This window comes from Notolabrus celidotus, chromosome 11 (genome assembly GCF_009762535.1).
Source record: "Notolabrus celidotus isolate fNotCel1 chromosome 11, fNotCel1.pri, whole genome shotgun sequence".
Lineage (NCBI taxonomy): Eukaryota > Metazoa > Chordata > Actinopteri > Labriformes > Labridae > Notolabrus > Notolabrus celidotus.
Genome location: NC_048282.1, coordinates 7,033,583 through 7,053,781, shown reverse-complemented (window position 1 = coordinate 7,053,781; position 20,199 = coordinate 7,033,583). Strand labels below are relative to the sequence as shown.

General features: G+C 40.3%; 1 protein-coding gene across 4 annotated transcripts in view; it reads left to right on the top strand.

Moving 5' to 3' along the window:
* tafa5l (TAFA chemokine like family member 5, like) overlaps positions 1–20,199 on the top strand; it is a 70,022-nt gene that overhangs the window by 47,010 nt on the left and 2,813 nt on the right. For 2 of the 4 annotated variants that reach the window (XM_034695196.1, XM_034695199.1), the window contains one exon: positions 16,793–16,840. In XM_034695196.1, the coding sequence (XP_034551087.1) occupies positions 16,793–16,816 (24 nt within the window). In that variant the 3' untranslated portion in view covers positions 16,817–16,840. Of the gene's footprint in view, positions 1–16,792; positions 16,841–17,149; positions 17,169–20,199 lie in introns of those variants that run through there. The other 2 variants (XM_034695198.1, XM_034695197.1) reach the window with 2 other exon arrangements.

Sequence of the window (20,199 nt, the reverse complement as noted above, 5' to 3'; positions counted from 1 at the left end):
AAACCATAGAGAGACCACCAATGGGAGCAGGGATGCATTATAGCGGTGTGTGTTAAGTCTGCTTTTGCTCTCCACACACTTTTCTAGTAAACACCGAAGCCTGCTGATATGTTGTTTGTCAATACAGCTTGTACTACAAACATACTACTAACATGCTACTAATGTTTCAAATCCAGACCCTCGAGTTCAGATTCATTTTTAAGTAGACTGTAAATAGAAATAGAAGGGGATGAAAATGAAGGAGAGGCACCTTCAAATGACATTAAGTACACAGAAAGCCTTCTATTATTTTCTCTGTCAATGTGGGCAGGGCTACATTGCAACCTGTAGACATGTGGCCACACTGCCTCTAAACTAACTCAAACATAGAGTATAATAGACCTTTTCAAATCTAATATGCACTGCAGGAACATTTGCTGATGCAACTAAGTCTGATGAATATACTAAAACAGTATTCCAAGTCATTTTCTACCTCTGTTTATGTAAAGTTGATAAATCTGTTCAAACAGCTTTAAATGCATGGATATCTGCCTCGGGCAAGGGATGTCATGATAAAGAAAGAGAGGGAGAGAGGGAGGAAAGGCAAGAAGCAGAGGAACATAACTTACAGAGACAGAGCGAGTGAAACAGCACAATACAGCATGTTGATGTCAGCAAGAGATGACAGGACGGACAGACCAGGAGAGACTGCTGATCATCGTCAGGTACATCAGGCCAAAGGTCAACCTGTGACTGGCTCTGTTTCTTTTCATATCCTCTCTCTCTTTTATCTGTCTCACTCTCTGTATCTCTCTCTCCCTCTCACCCCTCCGCCTCCACTGTCCAGCCGCCCTGGGCAGCTGCGTCACATTTCACGCACGCATTCCCCCCGTGCTGTAATCTACCCTGACAGCACACTTAGGTTAGTGTTTGGCTTTTGTACATACATTTAGAGAAAATGCAGATTACATTCCACTTTATATTCCCAATTAGCCGCTGCTGAGGAGAGTTTTACTGCAGAAGTTAATCACAAGTGATGCCAGTGTTTCTTTGAGGGGGCAGGGATAGGGAGGATTTGGCAGCAGAAGAGAGGAGGTATCCAGGGGTATTTGTTGTAAGACCTGAAATGGGAGGAAAGCACATTCTGGAAGATAAATGGAAATGAGAAATCTATAAAGAAGATTGATCAGACTGGTGTGTGGAGAGAGGGATGAGAGAGAGGAGGGGAGAGCGGAACAGGGCCAGGCTGCTGCTCGGCCACTGGCCAAGTTCGGTCTGTCCACATCTGTGTGCAAGTTTCCATGAGGAAGAGAGTGTGTGAAGAGATGAACTTCTACTTTGTGTGTTCATAGTCACATCATGCTGGGTGGCCCAGTGTGAAAATGTGAGTTTCTAAAAGCTGATAATGGCCGTGCTCGTTTTTAATTCTGTGCTGCGTAGGTTTGACGTGGGTGACAAATGTACCTGATGACAGATCATGCAACTAACAAAAACATGTTGTACTGCTTTTATATTTTAACACACAGGGCTGGGGTGGGATTGCATTTAGTGCAGGCTGTATGAGGGTTTAAAAGCAAACAAAAAGGACATCTCAAACGTTCAATCTTTGATGATACAGCATCTTTTAATGATGATTGGACAGCTGACTTTTGTTTGCAGCCTGTGATTGTGCTTCCTAATTTATCGACTTTGGAAAGCTTTGCCTCGCTTTTGACACTCAAGTGCTTGTACCGTGATATGCTCTTAAGAGTGAGCACACTTTGATAAGTAATTGGCAAACTCAGTTCAAAGTACATTTACTGCCCTCAAAGCTGCATTGTTAAAACGAAAAAGCTGTGAAAACTCAAAATTTCAAGGTAACTGTCTGCACTAGATTTTTGAGTTTTAAGGCTAACTAGAAATCTTACATTTGAGCCAACTGATGAGTTTCTGTTGAGATAACTTTTCATTCATATGTAGTGTAACTTAAAGTTTTGAGTTCTACATACTAAGAGGTGAAAGTTGTGCCAACTTATTATTGTTTGTTCAGGAAATGAACCTTTGTCACTGCACGTTACTGCACCGTTTTCACACTTGCAAGGTAGCTAGCTAATGTTCAAGGCGGCTAACTATTGGTAATGACCATGCCTTATTAAACTAACTAAACAAATTAAAGTTACATTAACTGGTAATCAACTCACCATCAATGGACCAACAGTAAAGCTACAGTTTCAAAACAATACTCAAACCAAATACTCACATTTAGGGCGATACAATCCACACAGGACATGAGAGATGGCGCCACATGTGGGAAATTGAAAGTGTGGAAGACCCCTGTAGATTTGAGTTGGAGACCCCGTTCTTTGCCTGAAGCAGACTCAAAATATTTAGCCGAGCCTCAAACCCATAATTTCAAGTTTTGCCAACCTAACTTATGAAATGAGACCAACTTTACACAACAAACTTAATACAGGTAGTTCAGATAACTACTTTGATGTAGTTTAAAACAAAATGGAACATTTTTTGCTTACTTAACTAAAAAATTATTTTCAGGCCAACAATTTTAAGTATGATTTTTTTGTTACAGTGTGCATACTTTGCTCAGCAGGGCTTAAACTTTAGCTTATGAAACAGCTTCCAAAGTTTGTTCAGCAGTTTCTGTAGATGTTTTTTCAATGGGAAAATGCTCACTGGGAAGTAAAAATGAATAGCATTACATTGACAGTAATTGGCTTAGGCCTTAACTTCAGTTGCACCAGATAATAAATGAAAGGTGCCATGTAATCACAATCCTTATTTTGCATGATGATAAAAAAGTAGCAGTAGTTTCATATGCTTTTAAAGGCATAATGTCACGATGATCGATCAGTAGTACTGCATATTTTTAATCAAATAAAGTTGTAGATAATATATCAAAACTTGTACGGTGCCCAAAGTTTGTAATGACTCAAAGATTAATCTGGATTTGTGTATCTTTAGCTACAAAGGCAGAAACAGTTTTTGACTGGCAGCTTAATTAACGTTCATAATGTGAACCTTAGTGGCAACCTGACGTGAGATGAGCAGCTCAAGATACCAAATTTCATTAAATTATTCTGACACATTGAAAAAAACGTATGTCAGCCACACAGCTATGAGGAAGGGGAATGCTATTAGTCATTTCAAGGAGATGGACACACATTTGTATTGCAATCGAATTTAATAAATGCAGATATACAGTAACACACTTTCTTCTCCTGACGACATTAAACACAGATCTACATTAATGGTTAAAATGAATACGTTTACTGTACTGGAGGTTTTTTTCCTTAATTGCAGGTCAGTGTATCTTCCTTATGTTGGTGGGACGACGTTAAATCATCTAAAAGAGTTTACCTTGTCAAATGATGGAGTAAACAGACAAAAAGCAATTTAAACTGATTGAATATTTCTATGTGAAGTCGATCATTTAAGGTGGTGAATGTGAAGAGAAGCTCAGCTGGTACATTTCACAAAGAGCCGGGTTGTGTGACTTAAAAAGAAATATGCATCTTCCTCTGGGGAACAATCTCAGATGTCGACTCCTATTTTTCAAGTATAGCACGCTTTGGTTTGGTCCATCTTTTTTTGCATCAGTGTTTACATTTTGCATTTAAACACTGAGTGCTGTTGGCTTGAGTCAAAGCTCAGTTAGTTCTCCTGAGTCTGTGATTAGAAATGCATCTTTAGCAACAATCTGTTCATCATAAGAAAGGTCCTCTACCTAGAAATGACGAGTGGAGGAGTTATGAATGATTCAGACTTCATTACTTGAGTCAAAGTTTAGATACTTCTGGTTAAATATTACACCGGCACAAGCTTCTCAGTCATTTTATTACCTCAGGGAAAGAACTGGAGGACTTGCTTTTAAAAATACTTTAGTAGTTCATTTCAGTATTCAAACTAGTTTTTAAAAAATCTTTGTCTTTGTTGTATTTTCACAATGCATGACTGCAGTCAGGAATACATAGGTGTAATTCTGCTATCATTTACAATTTTAGACTCACATGCAACATATTTGCAGCTCCAAAATAACAAAAACAATAACAGGAAAAACGAATCATAGATTAAAAACAGCAGCTAAGTTACTACAAACACAGACAGCTTCATTTAAAGTATTCATCTGGAATAAAAGGAATGTTTAGTGACGCACCTCAACATGTTTCCGTAGGTTGAATTTTTAAAGACCGTGATAAAGTTTGTGCGCAGTAAACAGAGTGAACATTTAAAACGATAGGAATCATTCTTCATTTTAAAAACCTCAAACATGGGCTGAAGATTTCGCCATGGGTGCTCAGGTGGAGAATCATCATCATTATGTCCCGTAGCCATCATTACCACCACTCTGTGTTTGCACAAAGTTCAACCATGGAGATGCATGACCTACAGGTACAGAAACCACACGCAGAAGTACATTACAGTTTATATTAGAAAAGAAAAGGACATTTACAAGCTGACTTTAGAGCAAAAGTAGCTAGTAGCGAGGACAGTCATAGAAACATAGTAAAGTTAAATGTATAATATTTGTCTTCCAAATGTAGTTGAGTGAAAGTAGTAAGTTTACTCCCCAAAAAAGTACTCGGGTAAAGTACAGAAACTCAAACGATGTACTTAAGTTCAGTAAATTTACTTTGTTACTGTCCACCACTGGAGATGACAGACCGATGCTGTGAGCTGTTGATTTCTAATGACCAAACAGAATCAAATACTTTACCGAGCTGTGTAAAAACTCTTTAAAAACATGGCCGGAACAATTAAAAGTGTTCATGTATATGAATAGTTAATTATTGCCTCAGTAGATTACACTGTAACTGTTTCTTTATTGTTGTCAAAAACGTCCTGTTCCAAAAAATAAACCCTGTTCAAAGTTTGGCAGAGTGTACAATGAAAGCCTCCCCACCTTCAAAGCACTCTGACAGTCGAACAATCCTTGAAAACTTCACAAGCTTGAAAGGCTGTGGAGATAAAAGAAAACGTCCATTGTTTTAAAATTGGTGCATTGTGGTAAATGGTTAATCAGATCATTATTATGCAAAAAATAATGACTTTTTTTGTACTCGTCTTCTGGGAATAACCTCTTGAAAGAGCATAAAACAAAAAAAATCAAAGCTGCATATTTAATTCAAACTTTGTGGAATCGTTTGATCATTTAGTTCAGGGTAAGGTCTTTGAATATGTTAGACCAACCAAAAGCAGATATTTGATAAAGTGAAATATCAGACTAACTGCACAGCACACTTATTTTTGTAACATTCACCTGCTCCTGATACTCTTCTTAAATGCTGCTGCCTCCTCATCTTCTCTCTGCAGTCAGCCCTGCTGCGTGAAGCTGGTGGTGGCACTGCCAGGTCACACACTCCAGCCTAACCTGCTAATGGAGTTTGCATATGCAGCCCGCTCTCCTCTGCCAGCTAGCCATTAATATGAATCACTCTCTGGAGGCTCCCCCAAACAAGCTGGCAATTTGTCTTCACTAGTGAGCCGCTGAAAGGTCTACATATGATATTCTCCGAGGTGGAGAACGCAATTCTGAAGGGGTGGGGCGAGGTGGTGTGAGGTCGGTTTCATACACTTGACAGAGGTGATGGGAAGCTGGTTTGAATTGCTGGGTTGCACAGGTGCACAGTTGTGTGTGTGGGGTGAGCGTGAATGCAAGGAAGGTGGAAACGGACGTCAGGTGGAAAATTGACATAAGAGACAGGCTGAAATCAGGACAGTGAAATGATTTTTCTCCTTTCAGGCGAGCAAGACGGGCTTTGAGATTGCATCACTTTCCCCCTGCTTGGTGAGAGTTCTGTTGAGAGCCCTACTGAGTTCTATTATCAGCCTTTGCTAATCAAATGATGGGCTCAAACTGAAACTATGCTTCTTCATTGCATGATAACACCTGACTATTTCCCCATATATCTAGTGCTGTGCTGCAGGAAGCTTGAATTATGAAATGTAAGTACTGGAAACCCTAATTTGATCACATTCAGTATGTGATTTTTACGTGTTCTCCTCTCCTCAGACAATACTCGACAGTAGCTGGGAAAAAAATCTTCCTACACCCACACAACAAATGCCACCGCTCTGCTAGTGTGTGGCCTGGAGAGAAACAGCACAGTTGCTGTCGGGCGTTTTTTGCCAAATGAAGGAGAGTTGCAAAATGAACAGCGTGCACACACACGCACGCACACACGCACACACACAGACACACACACACACGACCCAGTAGGTCAGAGAGGTTTGCATCATATTTTTTAGCATTTTCTTTTTCTTTTCTGCTCTGGTGGCCCTCCTCCAGCTATGCACGCTTTGTTCCAGCGTGAGCCAGGGCAGAGAGCTGGTGGAGTGTGTGTACCCCTGCCAGTGCTGCTGTAAACATGAAGACATCATAAACACTTAGCTCGGCAGGCTCTCTGAAAGGACGCCATATGACACTGAATCTTGATTTGTAAAAAAGACATCAAAGATGTAGCTTTATGAAAGGTAGAGAGAAAGGAAACAGGTGTTTGAACAGCAATGTCACAAATGCAAATTTGAGGTGTGAAATATACAGAAAACATAGATTTATGGCCTCACATTCAAACAAAGGTTCCTTACCAGTTATGATGGAGTTATTTTATTCTCACCTCTTATGAAAGAGCTGAGAAAATGACACAGACAGATGATGTAGTTTCACAGTGTCATTATGTAACGCTCGCTAGCACCTCGCTTATAAAGGCTTCAATGTCTACAACAAAAAAACAACAAACAGCCAAGTCGTGTGTCGCCATGGTCACTGCTGTGCTGGCAAACCATCTGACCAGAGACTGACTTCTAATGAGCCTGCTTCTCTAAGGCGACACGACATGCCCCCTCGCTCTGTCAGATACACAACTGTTAGGGTTCAGACTCTGATCACAGGCCTCATGCTGGATCTATGTTTGATGTAAAGGATGGACAAAGGTTAAACAGAAAATAACTAGGTGCAATATTTAGTCCCACATACTTCCTACCATAAGTACTCTATACCTCACTTTGTTCTCACTTCTTTTGAGAACTCTTTTACTCAACATGCTGTATTTTTCTTGGAGTTATAAAACCCGACAAAACCACTTAGAACAATAAATCTATTCTGTAATTTGTTTTGTCTGCGAAGCTAAATCTTGACCTCCATTGTTGTTCCAAAACATTAATTAGCTACACTGATGCACTGGGCGACGTGTTCCTTTATCACCAGGAAGAGTAGATTATTTTTGTCAACATACCCCACCCTGCAGCTGCAAATACTCTCAAGAGCTCTGTGTCCAACATGGGCACAGTTTTCTTTTCATTATTTTTGCACCATAAACATTTATCAAGAATATTCTATTTTTATTAGGGCTGTGCACTGGTGGACAAAATACACAACTGCATTACTCAAGTCAAAGTATAGATCCTCCTGGTCAAACATTACTCCAATACAAGTGAAAATTGTTCAGTCAGATTATGACTTGAGTTAAAGTCCTGGAGTACTTGTTTTTAAAAATACTGAAGTATTCAAAGTACCTTTTAAAATCTCTAAACGTATTTTCACAAAGCACGAGTACAGTCAAGAATGCATGGGTGTACATTCTGCTCCGTTCTGTTTATCTAGAAAATATGATTTCATATCTAAAAAGTCTACCATGAAATATAAACTAAGTTACTACAAGCACAGACAAGTTTACAATGTTTATCTGGAATCAAAGCAGTGTGTTAGCTCCAGACCTCCACATGCTTTCTCAGGTTAGATGCTGATGTTTTGGAGGCTGTGATGAAGTTTGTGTGGTGAACAGATCAGAGATTTACAACAATACAAACAATTATTCTTTATTTCAAAACCTCAAACGTGGGTTTAAAATATGGCCGTGGTGCTCAGGTAGAGAATCATGATCCTTCTCAGTCACAGCCATCATCACCACGACTAAATGAACGCACTGATCTGAAGAACGTTTGATCTACGCTCAACTGAGGTACGGCTACACCACTGAGACAAACCAAACACAAGGACACCAACAGTTTACAGTCTTTGAGATCAGATTTCAGCAAAGAAAACTCATCAGCTGACTTCAAAGATAAAGTAGTGAGTAACTAGAGCACTGATAGAAATGTAGTGGAGTCAAAAGTATGAGATTTGTCTTTCAAATGTTAAAGCGATAAGTTCCCCAAAAAATTATACTCAAGTAAAGTACAGATACTCAAAAAATGTACTGAAATACAGAACTCAAGTCAATTTACTTTGTCACTGTCCACCGCTGGGGCTGTGAAACCATTAATTCCTGCATTTTTTATTTTAATCCCAATTAATTGCATGTTTATCATTTCCTTATTTTATATTTAAAGACAGTTTTTAAATCAGTGGGCAAACAGACTAGCACCAGTCTGATTAGCAGCACCTGTATGTTAGCTTGTGGATGGTACCTCAAACTACTACTAGTAGTAAGCACTCTGTTGATATTGTAATCCAGTTTGACCCAAAGTGCACATCACTGAGTCGTCTCAAAGTTTGCTAAACTGAAATGTGTCATTTAAAGGTGCACTGCTGCTGTTATTTGTCATCCCTACAGCAGGCAGACACTGTGGTGGCTTAACTATGGTGTGCCAAAAGGGACAAAATAGCTCAGCATTAAACAAAACATGTCATAATGATTTTTGGTCTTAATTGCATTGAGATCAAAGCTCAAATGCTGACAGTTATAATCATTATGTACTATTCCTGTAGTATGGTTTTAACCAATAAAAAACAACTGATCAAGGTTGCTTTCATTTACTTATAAACAAACCTACATATTCAGATTTAGCAGGTGTGGGAATGCAGTCTGCTGTTGAGAGAAACAAGCACAGCAGCAAAAAGGAGCAGGTTATTATTGTTAGGGTTACAGTGACCAGATGCTTAAGAGAACCTCAATCTTTTTTATTAATAATTTCATATTATCAACCCAACTGTCCTGTAGTCGTAGAAACTCTCAAAGGAACTAAACCAGTAACTATTTGCTGCTGATAGTAGCCTTGTACGCACTATTAGCCTCTATTTTAATAATGTCTGTAAAAAAACAACCCAGTGGGAATGAAAGTCTAGTGCTTGAACAAAGTGGTCCACTAATGAAAGTCCTTAAATTTATTGTGCTCTTTGGCTGAAGAAAGCAGTGTACTCTTTTCTGTGGTCATGAATGAATCACAAATAAATGGTTGCAAAGGATAAACAAACAAAACCATTGATGACTAAATGCAATTAAGCTTTAAAAGCAAATCCAAAGAAAAGGAACAGATTTAACAGTTAAAACAAATATAAGTCACAACTGTCAGCAAAGACTGTTTGGAGTTAGGTCTCAAAACACCGGCTGCTATTGCTCATTGCCATACTACATTGTAGCCAGAGTCCAGGTGCATAACTGGCCTGCCTGCAGTCCAGACGTCTCACCTACTGAAGACATTTGGCACATCATGAAACAAAAGAATGACAGTGAAGACCCTGAATCATTTTTATTAACTTTTTACACAGCGTCCCATCTTTTTTGGAGTTGGGGTTGGTAGAGGCCCATCATAAATCCACCATAAACAAAGCAAGTAACGTTGGCAAGGAAAAGCTTTCTTACTTTTAACAGGCAGAAACCTCAGGCTGAACCAGACTCGTGTTGAACAGCCGTCTGCTGTGACTGAGGTGGGCTTGGAAAGTAGCATTGGGGTTGCATTGGCATGCACAGTACAAAATGTGCAATACATGGTAATTTAATTTGACTTGTATGCATCTTAAGACCAGAAGTGATATCAGAGAACAAAGTGCTGGCTTTGTTGGAGCATTTGACCCAGCTGCTCACAGTGAAAACGTGTCGCATAATAAAAGCCTTAAAACCTCACAACTTATTAACAGAGCTGCTTTTAATAGGCATTTTGAGGCTGCAGCAATCACAGAAACAGCCCGTAAAAACCCTGAAGGGACGGAATACTGAGGTCTTCAAAGGTTGCTAATTTGGCTTTAAAGAAAGATGGTCAATGAGGGGAACATATCAATTTAAAAGCCATGTCTGTCACAGAGAAACCACGCTGCATCTGTAAAACAAAGGAGGCTTATTCTGGGGCTACACGCTTAAATCCCTGCTTTCTTAATATGCTTCTAAAATAAAACAGATGCAGACCTTCACATAGATCTCATGCACACTGCTTTTTTTTTGCTGCTGATGCAACATTATGAGTTAAGACCAAAATACAACATTATTCAACCAGAAACAAGCAGAGGTGCCTCTGCTCGACTGATTCATCATCCGAGGAGCTGCTCTGTCTCTGCAACAATGTATGTATGTTATATTTTAACCACTCATCTGCATGCAGTTATTCATATGCGCTTCAAGTGTGTGCTACAAAATAGCCTTTTTGACTGAATGATGAAGTGCAACAACTGGAAACAACCTGTGACCGCTGTGTGTTCTCTGTTAATGGGAAAGATAATCATGTGCTTGAAGAAAATGTTTTCAAAGATGAAGAAATTCAAATGAAAAGCTGGTGGTCACAGCACTCAGTCTTTTATCTGTGAATGTGATTTTATTTTTATAGACACATTTTCCATTTTGATTCCAGCAGATCTTTATCGAAACAGCTCATCCCACTGAGAATGAAATCTATTTTTCAAGAGGTCCTTCACTGCTCTTTTGGCTTTCAGCCCAATTTGCAGCATGTACAGTACATTGCTCTTATCTTTGATTTCAGTGTATTTTTTAAAGCTTCTATAAAGTGTTCCTGGTCTTTTGCATTTATGTTATTGTCACTGAGCTGCCTCCTGAATCCCTTTCAGAAAGATTTACGGTATATTCTCAGTGGGGTGCCATCTTTGAATAAAGGTGGTCCATCTCTTTCATTATTCCTTCTGTAGAGCCATGACAAGCAGCATCATTTAGCCCACATAAAAGCATAATGACAGACATGGAGGAGGTTGTTTCTTGTACTGAAGGCTCTGAGGGATAGATACAGGAGAAATTAGCCTTTTTAAAAAAGGATGTGCTGAAAAAAATGGTCCATTTCTGAAACAGGCGAAACGTATTAGGGAGGAAATCTCGACTGGGGGTTGTTAGGGAAATGTTTGTGTCTTCAAAATGCTTGAAAAACCAGGCCAACCCATTTTCAAATATTAGGAATTCATGCTGTGCTCCGTGTCCTTCAATGCTCTGCTGGCTTTCAGTCTCATTTGCGGCTGAAATTATTAAATTCTGTGCACCAGCAAGTCAATTCCAACCATTGTGCACCACTTATACAATCTATTTCAGCAGAGTCTGACTGAAAGAAATCGTGTTTTGATTTTACTGGAGTTTTTTTTTATTTTTGCAGAGGTATTTGGCAGAAGAGATGCAAATCTGTAATAAACTGAGACTATTATTTTGAATTCATTGTTAATCAAAGGCCTTCAAAGCACCTCCATTGTTTCTTTGATACAGAGCAGACGAAAGAGCTTGGGCCTATCTTTTGTGTTTTACTGGCTCACCTCCAGCCTTTCATATACATTCCTGTTTGTGAAGTGAAGGTACTCTGGTCAAATTGTTTCTGACAGCCTCCCTCAGTGATAACAAGCACCTTTGCCTTTGGATATACATTTTATAGAGTGACTGGCGTTCAGAAACATACATGCCCGTGCAGAACACACACAGACCACACAGAGGTTACACAAGATAAGCAAATATACTCCTCTCTTCCAGTTCCATTTACACATCTTCTATTTATCAAGCAGAGAAGAAAAATGCACTCCTTTGGTTTCAACTCATCTGTTTGTCGGATGCTGTGGCATGATCATCAGTCTTGAGCCGATAGCGTGTGGACTGATGCAGAAAATATATTGAAATAGGCTGGATTGATAGAGACGCTCAGAAAAGAGAGAAACAGCTAATTCAAGGCAGCCTTTCCATTTCCCCTGTTTTCATTTGTGTTATCACAGGTGTTGTGATATGGAACATATTGCAGGAAGCATGATTACATTTTCAGCATCTAGTGTTTCCTTTGGTGCGTTCATGGAGCAAGAAAAGCAACACATTGTTTTTGTTTCCTCTGGTTCTGCCATCATCTATTAAAAGAGATCTTTTTTCAGCCTGCCTTCGACATGCCCCTGTGTGTGTGTGTGTGTGTGTGTGTGTGTGTGTGTGTGTGTGTGTGTGCGTGCGTGCGTGCGTGCGCGCATGCATGCGTGTGTGTGTGTGTTTGTCCCCTCTCTGTCTGAGACCCACAGTGAATGTGGTCCCTTCTGCTGTCACTTCCAACACACTTTACCCCGCTCCTCTGTTTGAAGTTCTGTCATTGCTGGGCTTTGAACTGCCATTTGTGTTTTACCCTGAACAATGCTTGTCTCCAGAGCTTCATCTGGTGTGAAATTGTCAGAGCCACAGGCCACGTCAGCATGGGGGGGGGTTTCTGTAGTAAATTATGGACTGGACACCTTCAAGCATGTGCAGCAACATCCTGTGTCAAAGCCCTGATGCTTTCTATGACCTTTGGATCATATTTGTATGTGTACAGTAATGTAATGTGGACATTACTGCAAACAGTGACGCAGACAGATTCATCATTCTTTTATTCTTTATATTTAATACGTCACCCCTAAAGAGTGACCTGTTTTCAGTTTTATAAGACCAATAAACAAAGCATTTCCCATGGGTACATCACCCACTGACATGAAGATGTGGCTCTTGCATTTATTACTGAAGTAAATGACTGGAATACAGATCTTCTTTTATAAAAGGACCTTTCTTTGTTGGAGACAGCTTTTTGCAGGATGCAGAGTGATGAAGCAGTGTACTGATTTGTAAGACAGGATAAGATCCAGTCCCATCTTACAGACAGGACTCAGTCTGATCTCATCTTAATCCACCATGAGCAGAGCACTTTGCAGCATTTAGCAAGTTACAGTGGCAAGGACAAACTTCCTTTAACAGGCAGAAACCTCCGGCAGGACCAGACTCATGTTAGACACACTGAGACCATGCTGGAGAGAGGGATAGAAGAACCTACTAGACAAGGGAGCTCAGGGACTCCAGAAAGGTCTATGGTTAGTAACTTTAATGGGACAGAGAGAGTTAAAGTAAAGTTAACAACCACAAAACTAATGATTTATTTATAGACGGGACAGAACATATTGATGAACATGCATGTAAATGTGCCAGATTGTTGCCATAGGTTAATTTCCATCCATAGACTTCATTAGGTTGGTGGTGTAAATAAATACATGAATGTCCATCAAGCATGTGCATGTAAAATAATAAGAAATGTACTTTACATAAAACCAAACAACATGTAGATACCAAACAACATAAACTATACATTTCTGAACTTTAATTTTTTACCCTATTGACCAATCAGGATCAAGTATTTTATATAGCCTAGCTAAGTCATTTTGTTAAGTACAATCTGGATGTTTTTTTCCTTTCATTACAGCCATCCTTCGCGTTCATTTCTTTCCTCTGGCATGACATGAGTTTGCATGCTCTTTAAACTTGTGTGATTTGAGTAATTCATCAGAATGAATTGAAGGGGCTGCATTAATATTTAAAAACGTTTTGTTATTTTCATTAATGTTAACACTAAATTGTCAACTTAATTCATCACTACACTGCAAGAAATGACACGCAGCCGTAATTTAATATTTACAAAACTTCTTGCATACTTTCATGTGTAATGTTATATTCACACATCACTTTCAACGGCCGGCTTATTCATTTTCATTCTCCACAGGAAGTCATGTAAACCAGTGTGTGCCTGTAATAGAATATTCTAAAACTGCTCAGCAAAGATGTAAAGTATACAGGATTTAGAGTTAAAGCTGCTCTCCATCAAAGCTGTTCTGCTGAGTCAAGGGCAGCTGCAGCTCAGAGCCAGCCGTCTCTTAATCATATGGTTGCGGTTTGATTCCAGCTCCTGCAGTCACGTGCCGAAGTGTTCTTGAGCAAAACACTGGATGTATAAGGCCTCATTTTTAAAATCCGTGAGACTAATCACCACCTTTGCATTACTGCTGATACAGGTGTATGCACAACATCTCTGGAAACATACTGTGAGCTACCTTCCCCAGAACACATATGGACACAGTCACTAAACGTTTGCACCTTGCTGCGTGGTGAAGTGGTGGCGCTTTAGCAGCTAAACACCAAATATTTCCCTCAGGGTTTAGCAGAGACTAAGGCAGAGCCAAGACAGTGAATATTGGACTCACATTTGCCAGGTGGCCAGCTTCAGATTAATTCCAGTGTTTTCCTGCGTCTGCTGGATGCTTTGTGTGCTGACACATTAGCCATTACAAATGTATTATCCCAGAACACGTCAGAGCTAACAGCTTGTTCTTTTGCCTGAAATAAAAAAGAAATCAATAAATGCAGCTTTAAAAAAACTAAACTTACAAAAACACAGCAAGGTATCATTTCCGATACTGGGATTTTTTTTTTAATCAATGATTCCTACATTGGGATTTTGCACCTTTGATGAGAATGCTGGTAATTTTGTTGATGTTGGCTTTCCTCTGGCTGCCTGTCTTGGAATAAAGCAGCAAATGTGAGTTGATGCTGAAGCTAATGTTGTTATTTCTCTGCTTTGAGCTATCTCAGGGTCTGCTGCAGTTATGTTTTTTTACGTCAGGGTCATTCTCCGGGCATGAAGCGTCCTCCAAGGGTCTTCAGTAGACTGCATCTGTGCTTGTTAGCCTAATAACAGTAGTAGTTCTAGTGGACTGTAATGACTGGGACCTCTGTCTGCAGCAGATAAAACCAGACCCAGCCCTGTGCAGGAGTCCACTTGTTAGAAGGGACCCCCAGGGACAGATTTTTGGTTACTGCAGTGATGGCACAGTGCCTGTCTTAATAATGGCTGGGTGGGTGGGCTCACTGGTGAGAATTTTGCAGCTTGAAGTGCGACCAAATATGCAGTGTCTGCTTTGTCTCCCCCTGAGCACCGAGCAAACAGGCTGTCTGCTGTACCTGCAGTGGCTCTGCCTCTCGGCTACACTGATTTCCTGGAGTTTAACACTTCCTTGGCAGAGGAATTTATTTTGTGTAATGCGAGGAATACTGTATCTTAAAAATACTTTGATCCTGAAATATGTTGTGTTGATGATAAGGAAGAGAGTTAATTGAATCCCTTAATATTTTTTGCCAATCTCTACTGGCACTCTCTCAAAGATCCAGGCTGCGCACCTCATTTGAACTGTGAAACTTTATCATTCATGCACAGTGCTCAGTGTTTACAAGCCAGGATGAAACGAGGGCACCCGCAGCTCAGAGACGAGGTCCAAATGTTTCAATTTTACCGCAACACAAGCAATTAGCCAAGCGCTTATTAGTGAACGTGCTCCCTGATTCCGCTTCTCTCTCTACTTCTTTTTATCTGTGGATCTCCCTCATCCCTCATGCCAGCGGGGGAAGAATACGTCTTCGTTGTCCTTGGAATACGCTCTTGTAAACACCATAGGCGGTGAGCAGTGTTTACCGGTGTGCATGGCGAGCACACAGGCCGCTCTGTCTCCTGCACAGTCCCTCCCGTGGGGCCAGGCTCACCTTGTTACCCTTTTAATTAGTAAGAGCAGTTAATAGTGCCGACTGCTTCTGCAGCCTCAGCACTCTGCTCCGACTTCAAGAATCCCTGCAATCGATTGCAAAGAGTCTGACTGAGACATGGGGAGACAGGAGAGAGGAGGGGGTCCTATAATGGAGGAATACTCAGAGACATTCATGGTAGTTTTTGGAGAAAAATCAAACAACATACTATTTTCTTTGAAGGAACCAACAGGGTGGCTGTATCAATAACTATTCTCCTTATTTTTTTTTTCTTGTACAATTGCAGGGATAACAAGGTCTCTGGGTTCCTTATGCACACTCCTTCCAGCCAGCCTCTCCTCTCCCACATTTCCTCTCCCTCGAAAATGAATGTAATCAAAAAGCTAAGGCACATTCTATTGTGCCCTTATAAGCTTTTATCCCTCCCAAGCACTCGCCCCTGTGCTCATTTCTTTTCTTGTTTTGATTTAAAGATGCAGTGGAAGTACTTAGCATTTAGATGACATGCTGCTAGAGAGGTGCGATAGATCAGCGCCTCTTCAGAGGACTGAATTTCTTCGACAGCGTCGGGGGCCAGTCCGACGGCGGACAGACAGACCGTTGGACAACAGGCCAGGCGGGCAGAGGAATACAAAGTCTGCCTCACTCTCTGCTGCAGATAGCCTGGCACAGCCGAGAGGGAAGCAGCGGCTTCTGGGAATGCCAATGCCTTGCCCAGACAGCCGTCTCGCCTTGGCTGCTCTGATTGGCTAAACAGACCATTAGCTTCCTGATTATGATTAGCCGAGTCATTATCTACACAAAAGTGGCTCATTCACCAATATTAAGAAGGCAAGGGAGCTGTTTTCTTCCCCCGGTCAAGGGGAAAACGGCATGTTTTCATGTGTTCTCCTAAAGATGAATGTGGGAGGCAAGAAGTTGTTATTCACAGAGAAACAAAGTGTAACACTGTTTATCACCCTGCCCTACAGCTAATGTGATAAAATGTTCTGTCTGTGTGATGCCACTGATGGAAGAAAGGAAAGGTCTCTCAGTCGTTAACATGGATGATGAGGTACCCATTACTTGCTCGTATTTTCTGGACGAGGAAAGAAGCGGTCCTCAGAGGTCATAAAAACTGGGAGAGAACAAAATAACCTTCAGCTTCTTTCGTCCCACCTTAGATATAATTGGAAGACATGCCATCTGTGCTTTTAAATGGACATATGCTGCTCTGAGTCTGAGGCCAATATGCTGAGGGAAAGTTGAATAAACCGTTAGTGAAGGCTGGCCCTCTGTTCCTGCCATGCTGACCTTCTACTTTTCTTTTCCAGCCTTTGCCCAAGGAGCCGTCGTAGGATGCAGAGAAACGCAGCAAGTATGTAAGTCGTCTATTATGTTTCTTGTTCTATTTTGCATTCAGAGTGTGTAACTCTGCTTCTGTATTTGCCAAGCCATGCCTCAGTTCAAACCTGTATTAAAGTGGAACTCCTGTGCTTTCAAACTTGGATCCTGTTTTATATATTTTAGGGTCTAATTGACTCAAGAGTATAAACATTTTGGAGTTGCTCCAGACGAGTGTGTCACACAGTGACTTTGTAACAGGCTGTAATGGCTGCAGTGTGACCTGAGTGGGGAAGATGTATCCAACAAGCTTAGGTTTTTATTCTAATTTTATAAAATCATTACAGAGATCATCCCTACAGAGAAAGACCTCCTTTCAAGAGTTTTTTCATCTTTTAAGTAGCTCGCTTCAGAGCCGCCAAACACCACTGACAAAAACAGTCATTGTAAATCGTAGCACGTAAGAGTTGCTGTTCTATTGCTGCCTTCATTAAAGTTTTTTATTACATTGTTGTTTGACTTTTTGTCTAAAGACGGGGTTCCCAAAGTGTGGGTCTGGACCCCCTGGGGGGTCGCGAGACACAAATGGGGGGTCGTGAGATGTCTTCTAGATTGTTTTTCTTTTTTTTTAATTATCTAAAAATAGCATGTTTTATCCATTATAATAAAAATATTGACAAAAATAGTACGTAAACTTGAAATAAATCCTTGATAAAAGAAAATGTAATGAGTTTTCTGCCTTTCTTTGTGCCAGATGACTCCTAAGTTTGGGGTTAGTGAACAGTTAATTATCACAAACATCAGTAGCAGTAGGTTCATTCATAATGGCAAAGGAAACACAGACACATGCATATATAGGTGGACTTTTTTCTGCAGACCAGCTAAATGAAGCCACATTAAATCACTTTGAGGGAAAGTGGGGTTCACAAGTCTTTGGCACCTATATTTTGGGGGTTGCGGGATGAAAAGTAACCACTGGTCTAGAACACTACGTTTTCGGTCCATCACAAAAGCTGCATAACAACACACATAAAAGTAACTTAATGAGGCACTGGCAGACCAGCAGTCCTGTGTTCTGTGTTGTGTGTCGTGTAATTACACTTTTTGTCAGTAGTGTTTGGTAGCTGGAGAGGATGGTGTGATGACCAGGGGTGTGTCCGGTAGAGTGGCACGGGCTTCCCTTAATTTTCGGCCACCCCAAAATCCTAGAACTATGATTTGCTATTTGCTCTGTCAGAAGCAGGATGTATGTCAAAATCAACCATGAGGGCTGTCTTTGCTTGCAGCTGTCTTTACATGTCAATGTTTCACTTTTCTGTTTTTTTTGTTGGTATGGAATTGTAGAAAAAACATTCACACATCTATTTCATAAGACAGGTGTATAGGAGAGGAATTAGCCCATCAGAAATCAAAACACAGTTGTCCAGACAGTATGTACCAAAAGTATTTTTGACAGTTTGACAGTCTACAGGAGTTTACCTGCCTGCCACCCTGTCCTGTTACTGTTTAAAGTTAGAAAAATAAAAAACAGAATTTGACATCTGTAGGATTATTAAATGTTAGTTGTTCAAGTATGATAAAGGGAGACTGAAAGGGTAAAATATTTATTCTTGTCTGTGCTTGTGTTCAGACTTATGTCATGCCACCCCTGCATAAGTCAGTGCCAAGCTGGGCCACCCCAGTCAAAATGTCTAGACAGGCTATTTCTGGTTAAAAATAAAACAAAGGTATTTTTAACCAGTTTGTTAATTCCACCTAGCCTACGTTTCTTTTTCATAAGGCCTCTACAAGTTTGGAGATAGCACTGTTATTTGAATCATATTGTTGGGCACCTGTAAATAATCTCAGTATTAGATCATCAAAGTCCATTTTGTTGCTGATGTTGAAAATGACAGCACACCTGCGTTAAAGCAGAAAGGTTGACCTGTGTGTGATAGCAATCTGAGCCTGTCGTTAGCAAAAGACAAAAACTTTCATGTTCCTGTTTTGATCGAGCATAATGGCCCCCAAAATTACATTGTAGTTATGATAGCCAGGTTTGAAAGCAGACTCCACCTTTCAGATTCAGCGTAGCTCAGCACTGCAATGAATCAGTCATTAGTGTCTATTCATCATGTTCTCTCCAGTACTGCTCACTGCTCTCACAGCTGAGCTTAAATAAAGATACTCCAGGACTCCAAAGAGACAGAATGGAATTCCCCCTTTTCTCAGATTGCAGTCACTTTGATGTATCTCAGGAAAAAAAGGAGAGAGAATCAAAGGGGTTATTGGAAGTTTGAAATGCAAAAGGAGGGTAACCAAGAAGCCTACTGTTGTTACATCAAAGAGAGATGCTACTTCAAGTGTCCAGGATTTCTTTTGGGACAAAGGCAGAAAATGGATACCAACTGGAGAATGTTCAGGGCAAAAAACAATAACTGAAAGAGAAAAGGCCTTTTGAAAAATCACTTGGGCACACAGATACTAACAGATTCTTCAAACACTCTCCTTACAGTCCTCCTTATCAACATTTACTTACCAAACGTAGGTGGTCAATCAGAGCCAGAAGCAGCTTTGCCTGGCTCTGCTGCAGGTCGAACGCTTTCGTTCCACAAAAAACATGAAACTTTTTTGGAAAGATTGAAGCAAATTCCTCTCCTCAGAACACTGACTGAGTATCTATGAAGCTTTTACATCCTGCACAACCACGGGCATTTGGAATCTGCATGCTCCATGTCTCCTAGCCAATATTCTAAGATTGATTTTCCCTCTTCCACCGAGAAAACAAAATGAATCACGTGCAATTACCAAGGACAGAGAGAAAAGGGGAATTGGGGGCGTCATAAATATTTATTTGCAAGCCCTGGGAATTTGTGCAATTCTTTGTAGAATTGCCAAGTCATATTTAAGTGTCTGAATGATTTATATGGGTGGTCCTGTGTGTCACATTTGTCCACTGTCACCCTGGATCATTTGTGTATTAACATTTATAGATTTATCCATATAACATATTCATGGCAGAGTTCTATTATCATTCAAATGGGTTTTGTGATCAAATGATTGGCTGAATTAAGTCATTAACCGCTGAGTTTCTCTGGAGGTGAAATGTATTCCTTGTGGAAAAGAATATATTAAAGCCTACACATGTGGGCCTGTTTCTTTACAGAGTCCTTCATGGAGACAAGCCACTGTAGACTTGACATGTTGTGAAGAAAAACACTTAAAGAAAAATCGTCTCTTTATAAAATGTTCATCATTATTTGGATCCATAAAAATGGCCACAATGATCCCACCATATTTGGCAACACCTCTAAAAACCTTTAGAGGTGCCTTTTCTGATAGATCACTCAGCTCTTTTTTTCAAGCGAGCTTGACTGGACGCTCACCACTGTTTCACACTAAAGCCCCTCCTGATAGT